General features: G+C 37.9%; 1 protein-coding gene across 1 annotated transcript; it reads right to left on the bottom strand.

Moving 5' to 3' along the window:
• Positions 1-265: 265 nt before the first annotated feature.
• Positions 266-3,102, bottom strand: LOC113075479 (zinc finger protein 239-like). Its single transcript, XM_026248198.1, has 2 exons — positions 2,607-3,102; positions 266-1,755 (listed from the first exon to the last, which is right to left on the bottom strand). The coding sequence occupies exons 1-2, from the start codon at positions 2,860-2,862 to the stop codon at positions 866-868; spliced, it is 1,146 nt and encodes a 381-aa protein (XP_026103983.1). The 5' UTR covers positions 2,863-3,102; the 3' UTR covers positions 266-865.
• Positions 3,103-10,082: the final 6,980 nt, after the last annotated feature.

Raw genomic sequence — 10,082 nt, 5'->3', positions numbered from 1 at the left:
ATTCAATGGCGGGTAAATTTGACCCATTGGCGCTTATAGGTATAAATGCCCTGCTTTTTATCTTTTATCTAAATAATTTTCAACAACATTGAATTGTAAATTTCATAATTTTAGTAAAAAGTCAATGAATGGGAGACTTGAATGTTTTCTTTTAAATCTGCTTTGTACATTTGAAAAACAGCCACGGGTAAAATTGACCCCATGGCAAGTCTAGTGTTAGGTTTAAACGGTATTACTATTCTTATGATACTGCACATCAGGCTGGTTCTTTAACAGTATTCCTTTTTTTACTTTAATGAAAGAAGGGCACATTTAATCCATTTAGATCCTTTTTTTTTTCAAGAGAAGCAAAACAGATCAATTACAAATCAACATGACAGTAAATCCTGCATCTACAAACCCGATTTAAAGGGTTGGCACACTCTACAAATTGTGAGTAAAAAAGGAATGAAGAATTTACAAATCTCATAAACTTATATTTGATTCACAATAGAATAGAGATAACATATCAAATGTTGAAAGTGAGAGTTTTTGAAATGTCATGCCAACTATTGATTCATTTTGGATTTCATGAGAGCTACACATTCCAAAAAAGTTGGTACAGGTAGCTATAAGAGGCAGGAGAAGTTAAATGTACATATAAGGAACGGCTGGATGACCAATTTGCAACTTAAGTCAAGTGTTAACATGATTGTGTATAAAAAGAGCCTCTCAGAGTGGTAGTGTCTCTCAGAAGTCACCAATTCCCCCAATGCTACGGTGAAAAATAATGGAGCAATATCAGAAAGGAGTTTCTCTTCGCATACTCTGCGTATAGGGAGTGGCAGTACTGGGAGGCAGCGTCAAATCTGAAGATGACCTAGGCCTATTTACTGTGAATGTTTTTTGTATGACTGTGTAGAGAAGATGTATTGCTGAAACACTTCCCACATTCAGTGCAGTGATACGGTTTCTCTCCAGTGTGGATCCTCTCATGTGTTTTCACAACTCCTGACTGACTGAATCTCTGTTCACAGTATGAACACTTGTAAGGTTTCTCTCCAGTGTGGATCCTCTCATGTGTTTTCAGACTTGATGAATAACTGAAGCTCTGGTCACAGTGTGAACATTTGTAGGGTTTCTCTCCAGTGTGGATCCTCTCATGCAGTTTTAAACTGCTCGCTGAAGTAAAAGTCTTTTCACACTCAAAGCACATGTACTCTCTCACACCAGTATGTATTTTCTGATGCCCTTTCAAATGTTGTAGACGTGAAAAACTCTTTCCACACAAATGACATAAATGTGGTTTCTCTTTTGTATGAACTCTCAGGTGTTGCTGCAGGTGTGAAGCCCTCAAAAACATTTTGTCACATTGATCACAAGCGTACAGTTTCTCTCTAGTATGAACATTTGTGTGTGCATAAAGATGTGATAATTGTGAGAAACTCTTCCCGCACTGATCACAATTAAACGGTTTCTCTCCAGTATGAACTCTCATGTGTGCTGTAAGTAGTCCTTTTCGTGTGAAACTCTTCCCGCACTGATCACAATTAAACGGTTTCTCTCCAGTGTGAACTCTCATGTGTGCTCTAAGGTGTTCTTTTCGTGTGTAATTCTTCCCGCACTGATCACAAGTGTGCCGTTTCATGTGAACATCAATACCATTTTTTCTTGACAATTTGTTCCTTTGAGAGCATCTTGAAGGTTTTTTTCCAGTTTTAATATGATTTCTCTCCTCCACTTCCATCTCTTTCTCCTCATTTTCTTCAATATACTCTGAAATAAAATTAAAAAAAATTATTTTTAGTAACTCATTAAAACACACACACACACAGAACTGTGAAAGGACATACAAATGAACCATAATAAAAAAAGCGGAGATATGGCTGGACAATATGACCTAACATCAAAACCTCAATTAATTGAAGACTTCACCTTAATTATGATTATTGAATTATTATTTTTTTTTTATTTGACCATTTTACATTATTTTTTGCCCTCATAGTTTATTTTAAAAAGTATGTATACTGTATTCATTAATGTGTAATATGTTATTTTTTTAAACAAATGAGCTCTAAAAGATTTTCAGAAATTTTTACAAACCCTTTTTTTTATACCATTTGCAAATGTGAAATCATAAAATTAAAATGTTAAGGTTACCACTGTGTCTTTCTGGGAAAATAATCCAGTGATTAATATATTGTTTATTTAAATTAATTATTAAATCTTCAATGTATGGTCTTTATAAAAGAACTGCATTGTTGCTTATTTAATTCTAACAAATAAGTTCTTATTAATACTTCCGTGTTGTGATAACGCTGTATAAGTATTTTATCTAACAGTAAAAAAAAAACTCTGTTTACACTGTGAAATAACCACAGTCTTGTAGCGACTTAAAATTTGTCTTCTACAAACATAAAAACAAACTCAGTCTCACATGCTAACAGTTTTATTCCCCCCCCCCCCCTTCCAAAAAAAGCTGAAAATAAAGTAAAAGAATATAACTGTCTTTGTGTCGATTCAGTCACATTTCTAGTAGAAATGGTTAAAGTTTTGTTTTAACAAAGATTTGCACAAATCCTGTGCGTAATACCACAATAAAAGGTGAATTATGAATAAACACCAACCTCCTTGTTCCTCGTGTTTTATTTTCCGGGTTTCTGGTTCTTCGTGTTTTATTTTTGTTTCTGCCTCCTCGTGTTTTTTCCCCCGAGTTTCTGGTTCTTCGTGTTTTATTCTCCATGTTTCTGGTTCCTCGTGATTTATTTTCCGGGTTTCTGGTTCTTCATGTTTTATTATCTGTGTTTCTGGCTCCTCGTGTTTTATTCTCCAGGTTTCTGGTTCACTTGTGTTCTCTTCACTCTCCTCTTTAACAAACTCCATCTTCACAGCAGCAGATCTCAGTTCAGATGATACTCCTCCAGATATTCCTGCTTGCTTCAAAACTTAGTCACGACTGTGAGGATGAGTATATTACAGGTATTTACTGACCTGACTCAAAAACTGTATTTTCTATTTACAGAAACAACATTTCCAACAATCTATATTGAAACAGCATGACGACAAAACAGAGAGCGCAGTGAAACTAATCTTCTTCTCCTGAGGTTAAATGTTGTTTGTCAAACAAACGTAATTGTTTAGCGCCACCCGCTGCACTGGAGAGTGAAGTAAATAATACGAGGGATCTTACTTTGTGCACTGTTTTTTTCTTTTTCTTTTTAAAAGCCGATCTGTACACGCAAATTAAAATCGACTTAAAATTATAGTATTTGATAAACATCAAAAGTCTTCGTGGGTGAGGATTAGAGGAGAAAAACAAGCGATTTTATTAGTCAGATATTTGCAGCATAAATTATGGAAATTAAGATAAACCTAAACGAAAACACATGATAATGATAAAATAGGCTATTTTCTTATTTTATATCCATCCACCCTAGACACGACGGAAGAGACGCTGACTGACCGTAAACAGTAATCAGCTGCTCGCCAGACTCGTTCTCATGACAACGACTGAAGAAAGATCTCCCGCGCGGGCTATTAATCTATGCACGTGCAATATTCCATAGGCAAATATTGTTTTGTACAAAAATATTTTATACGAATATTTTTTTTTATAGGACGTTTACATTACAAAAAAACAAGACAAAACAAAAACACTTCACAATACTGTAACCACAGCGCAGGACCTATGCATAAAGACTTTATAGTGAAATTACTAAACCTGATCAAACAAGCTTTATTTAAAAAATGTTCATACTCAGACTTGGAAATCTTTACATCTGAAATCTTCACATGCATTTTAGCCTATCACTGAACTGCAATTACCGTGTATCTGTACTTCATTATACTGCAAATCTAGAGTTGTACTTTACACTGCAGTTATTTTATTATAGCAGACGGAAATGTTATTTATATTGTGTTACTTTATATCCATTTATTTATTATTAAACGTCAAGCTGACTGAAGGAAAGCACTCTAAAATAAGTCACAATTAGAAGTAAATTTGTATTTATTTATCCATTCATTCAGCAATGGATGTAGTGCTGGATGCTGCTCGGACGCTGAGCCAAAACCAACATTTTTATTTATTTATTTTTTGTCATGTTTTAGATGCCCTATCCAACTTAATAACGTGGTCGTCCAGCCATCAAGAAGAGAAGGTGAAATGGACATAATGTTCAAACACCAGTCCAAATGTTGTTGCTTGAGTGCAGTAGATTACCCCGTAAACCCCACCATAATGGCAACAGTTCAAGCCCAAACAATAAGCCAGATTCCTGAAATGGTCATACCACAGAGTAAGTACTGGTGGTAGGGAGAGGGGAACATTTTAAAACATTAGTTTTATCAATCATTCAAGCTATACTAAACATGTCAAGAAAATGCTGGTAGCTTGGTTAACAAAACATGCAAGTTTACTATGCTCTTTAAACCAGATCCAGGAACTGAATTCATAATTATAATCAGGTATTAGTAACTGTATTAGACCGTTGACCCCGTATCTTGTAAAGTTGTAGTATGTTAGCTGAAGGAGCACCATAAACAAGTCAACTTGTTGTTACCCTGATCAAGTCTATATTTCTAAGAGTTGGCCAACATCTTGTTGCAAAGTTACTTAGTTACTAGAATATATAAAGTGGGCTATGAATGTAATGCAACTAAAAATATACCATGAGACACTCATTCATATTGGCCCGTTTCAGAAAGGAGGTTAAGTGGAAACTCTGAGTATGTTAACCATAAAATGAGGCAAACTCTAGGTTTTGTTTCAGAACGGGAGGTTAGTCAAACCCGAGAAAGCAGGGTAAGTCAAGCCCGTTTCTGAAAGATAGCTAACTTATACTCAGAGTCAGTTACCATTGTAACTTACTCTATGAACCTCACCAGGGGTTCATTTCCCAAAACCATAGTTGCTAACCCGTTAGCAACTTAGTTGGTTGGCAATGGGAAATTGCATTGCAACAAACAAAGTTGCTGACTTAGTGAAACGCACCCCTGGTCTGAAGGAGGTTTTCTTCTGTAAACTCAGAGTTTATTTTGGTCTCCTCCTCCTTTTTAAATTGCAAGTGATGTTTAAATACTTCCAACAGCGTTCGAAATCCGCGCTTCCTGAGTCTGAAGCGCGCTCCCGCTCGCTCTCACCGTCTGCGCGTCCTGAAGCGTACGATCAGCGCTGCTTCTCCTCCGATAACAACGTTGAGTAAAACTTTTTGTTCAGTAAAAATTTTACACACGTACATTACAACTGTATTTATATGGCTAAAGAATATATTATTTCACTGTATTATTATGCCACTGTCTTCACAAAGAAGTGTCTAGAGCATGCAACGTCAACTGGCGGCAGATTTCCATCCGGCCCCCAGAATAGACGGTTTCAACGGCATCAACATAAACAAACGTTAATGCGCGTGAGCGCTTTTGTGGACCTAACTTAACTTCCGGTAGACTCCAAATAGAATCAATAACAACAGCCAAGTCCCTCTAGAGTAGATATTTTTTGATAACAAACAAAATGTGTTTTCTGTGTGGATCAGGCGGACTTAATGAAAATGCTAATTCATTATTTGCCAGCAGGAGATGTTTTAAAGCATAGACATAAAGCGCGAGAAATAGAGGTTTCCCCAGTAACAGCTGTAAACAAAGCAGAGCTGGTACGCTCACACGCTGCTTTATCACGCATATAACATGCACGTCTTCTTTCAGAAATATAGCGATATAAAAACACCCGTGCCTCGTTTTGATATTTAAACATAAATGTAAGGAATTATTATTATTAAACGTACAGTACGTTACGTAACGTTACTTTACTCATGTTTATTAAAAGAAGCCTATTTGAAAATCGATCAGTTTTAAAATTGTTGCGAGTCTCCAAAAATAAATAAATGTATGGGAAACACATCCCGCAGCACAGCCACCTGAGCCCAACTTCAGTCTACTCATCACCTTGGCTTTAACTGCGTTTGTAGATGGCACCGCAGCCAGACCGATATACACAACACAGACCGGAAGTTAACTTAGGTCCAGGCGCGTGCGCCCGATGAAACCGTCTATAATACTGAATTCAGGAATAGCCTTGTAAGAGGAAAAAGTTTAGGGCTGGTCCAATACCATTTTTTGAGCTTCGAAGCTTCGGTAGTAATGAACATCGACTATTTGAAGCTTAGGAGAGAGGGGCTGAACATATTTTTTATCTCTAATAAAGGCATGAATATGTGTCTGTATGTCCGTTGGCATTTTTATAATTTCGAGAACCGTTCATCCAATCGACTTCACGAGGGAGTGCAGTGTCGCATTTGGTGCAATATAGATGGACACGCGAGACGCAACACATTCAGAATTAATAAACTTTTAGTAAACTACAGTCAGAACAGCGCGAGCGGGAAGCGGCGCACCTCACGCGGGCAGGGCTTATGCTCCAAGAAACGGACACTGCACTATTGATATAAAACGCACACACAGGTCTATTAAATTAAGCAATACTTTTAAGGTAGGCTAATATTTTTCTGACTAACAAATTGGCACAGTAAGGGTAGATTTAAATAAAGAAAGACGAAATTTAAATAAAGAAAAAAAGAAATTTAAATAAAGAAAACGAAATTTAAATAAAGAAAAACGAAATTAAGTTAAATTAAATTTTTTTTTGATAATAACGGGTAAAAATGCCAATACATTTTGTTTCTATTATTCTATTTTCCACAATGTCAAAGCAACAAAACACAAGCTCAGACATGCACTTCGGTCCATACAAACTCCGCTGTTCTGCGCTCTAGCCAGAACACACTCCCATTGCTGGAGCGTCGGTTCTATTTCTAGCATGCACCAGTTTTCCGCGTGGCTCGAGCTCGCCTGAGACGCGAGTCTCAGTGTGCAAACTCCAACCTGTTAAATATGGGAGCCGAAACAAAAATGGACACATCACACAGCCGAGACGCTCACGCAGTGTGTCGCCGGCCTTATTCAAGGGGGAATGAGAACCGTTTCGCGGGGGATCCAATGTGTGCAAATTTGTGTGCAATTTTCAAATCGAATACCAACCCACCGAACGAATATTCGGGTCTGTTCCATTTTTATTCATTTTTAAATGTAATGAAAAAAAAAATGAGGCACACAGGTACAGCATTTCTTACAGTAGGAACTATGAATACGTACTTATCAGTCCATTCCTCATTAAAACTACTGTTCTCTGAATCAACTTTTCGCTTAAGGCTCTTTGAGAGTGCCATTTTTCATTCAAATATATTCAGAAGGCCTTTCTTCTAGTGTTCTCCACAAACTACGACCTGCATGTGACAGTGATGGACAGCTTGACAGCCTCACAAATATGAAGCCTTAAATATCGCTATCGCCACCTGGTGGCTTGCTGCAGTACAGGTAATATGTAAAAAATAACATAAATTTGAAATTAGAATTAGTGTATCAAATAATAACATATTAGGATACAATTCGATTTTTTTATTTTATATTACGAGTATCTGGCCCTTACAGTGTCTGCCGAGAAAAATTCTGGCCCTTTGACAAATATAGTTGATGACCCCTGGTCTAGAGTCATGAAATGATTATCTAGCTATCAACTATATTTTTATCCTGTTGTTTTATGTTAAAGACTTTTTAATGCAGGTGCATGAATCCATAATAGTTAGTCTAATGGGCCTTTTGCACAGGACGCGTGGCGCTTGCCGCTGTGTCTAGCGTTGCCCTTCAGATACAATGCGATTTGCGCTGCGCGATGGCGTAGGCGGAGTTTTAAAAACATTTAGCGGGAGCACTTTCATAGTCTGTTGTTCCTCCTTTCGGTCAGCAGCAAACGTGTATCTGTCCCGTTGTAAGAAGCGAGCGATAGCACTAGTCCTGCTGATGAGAATTAAGAGAGAAGCAAGGAAGTAGAGGCTGTGGATACGACCTCAAACTTGTATCGTACAGCCCAGGAAATTATAGCCGCGTTTCCACCGCAGGAACTTTGCCCAGGAACTAGGGACTTGGTCCGGTACTTGGTGTGTTTCCACCGCAGGAACCAGGAACTAAATAAAAGTTCCGGGTAAAAAATGCCCCCCAGAAAGTCCCTGCTGGCGAGGTGGTACTTTTTTAAAGTTCCGGAACTTTCGGGGGCGGGACTTTGGCGCTAAACATGCTGATTGGTTGAGTTCACGCAGCATTGGTTGAGTTCAACCACCATTTATTCGGATTAACATTTTCAAAATATTACTGTTATTGTGTCATGAAATGTAATTTTAAAAGTATTTCAGGCGAGAATGTAGTTGTTTCAAACTCAAATCTGTTGTTTATTTATAAAGACAGCGCCTATTTAAAAATGTGTTTCGCCGATCTCGTAGACGGTGAGCTCCACTCGATCAGCGGGAGCTCAGTCCTCATGTATCCGCCGAGAAGCAGCCTCATCTCGGATAGACCTTCTGATATGCGCCGCTGGCTCTGATGTGTCTTTAGTGGTTAAACATAAAATATAATTCAGCTGCGGGGTAAATCTAACAGGTTTTCTTTGGTCTGTATTCAATTTATCTATATGTAAAACTGAAAATAAAAAGGCAAGTCTATATAATATTTATTTCATTGTAATGGCTGTATATAACGTTACACTTATCCCTGAACTACATTTCTGCAGCTGTTATTATGTTTAAATGAAAATGAAAGGAGGCAGTGGTATTTTATATCCAATTTCGTTTTATTGTAAATATACTGAGGGGAAAATAACAGTAGCCAAAGCGATCTGAGTTCACGCAGCATTGGTTGAGATCAACCACCATTTATTCGGATAATTTTCAAATATTACTGTTATTGTGTCATGAAATGTAATTTTAAAAGTATTTCAGGCGAGAATGTAGTTGTTTAAAACTCAAATCTATGGTTTATTTATAAAGACAGCGCCTATTTAAAAATGTGTTTCGCCGATCTCGTAGACGGTGAGCTCCACTCGATCAGCGGGAGCTCAGTCCTCATGTATCCGCAGAGAGCAGCCTTTCCTCGGATAGACCTTCTGATATGCGCCGCTGGCTCTGATGTGTCTTTAGTGGTTAAACATAACATATAATTCAGCTGCGGGGTAAATCTAACAGGTTTCTTTGGTCTGTATTCAATTTATCTATATGTTAAAATGAAAATAAAAAAGGCAAATTTATATAATATTTCGTTTCATTGTAATGGCTGCAATTACACATTTCCCTGAACTAAGTACATTTCTGCAGTTGTTATTATGCTTAAATGAAAACGAAAGGAGGCAGTGGTATTTGATTTCATATTTCGTTTTATTGTAAATATACAGAGAGGAAAATTGGAGTAGCCATGACGAGCAGACTGAAGTTATCAAGTACTCTGCTGTTTATAGATTTACCGGACTTGCGTCGTCGCGGACATCACACTCCCGAGACGAATGTACAAAGTCTGAACCAACTACCGAGGATGCACGTCCAAAATCAGCGTACTTTTTTTTTTTTTTTTTTTTTTTTATCAGCGGTACTTTGTTTTGAGAAACGCGCGCAGACCTACGTCACCAGTCTATTTGCCTAATCTACCCGGTACTTTACACCGCGGTGGAAACGCAGAAAGCAACAGGTCTGGGGGGAAAAAAGTTCCTGGGAAAAAAAGTTCCTGGTATAAATGTTCCGGGTAATTTCGGTGGAAACGCGGCATATGACACACACACAGTACTAGCCGTTCATCCATTATGATTTCCGTGCTTGTTTGAATCCCCCGATTCTATTGGTTGCGCTGGTAATCGTCACAGAGCGCAGCGGCAAAAGTTGAACTATTTTGAACTTTGACTGCGGTGTGCGCACAAGCACGCAAATGATGCGCACCGCTGCGCTTGCGCTTTGGTCGACGCAGTAACAAAACGTCCTTGCGCGGCGCAAGCATGTGATGAAGAAAGCATGTGATGATCAGAACATATAGTAATTACCAAAGCGGGAAGTGGCCAGGGGTATTTTTACACCACAGAAAAGAACAAAAATCATTATGAGAACATAATTATATTTTCCTTAAAACATTCTTCCTAACTTAAGGCCTTATTCTCATGTCATATGTAACTGTGATGCTCTCAGGAACATCACAGTTTAAGCTTCTCAATGAACTTTACTCTCTTCAACACCATC

Source organism: Carassius auratus, unplaced genomic scaffold (genome assembly GCF_003368295.1).
Source record: "Carassius auratus strain Wakin unplaced genomic scaffold, ASM336829v1 scaf_tig00017072, whole genome shotgun sequence".
In the NCBI taxonomy this organism is placed as follows: domain Eukaryota; kingdom Metazoa; phylum Chordata; class Actinopteri; order Cypriniformes; family Cyprinidae; genus Carassius; species Carassius auratus.
Note: the sequence above shows the minus strand (reverse complement) of the source record. Positions and strands in the feature narration are given on the sequence as shown.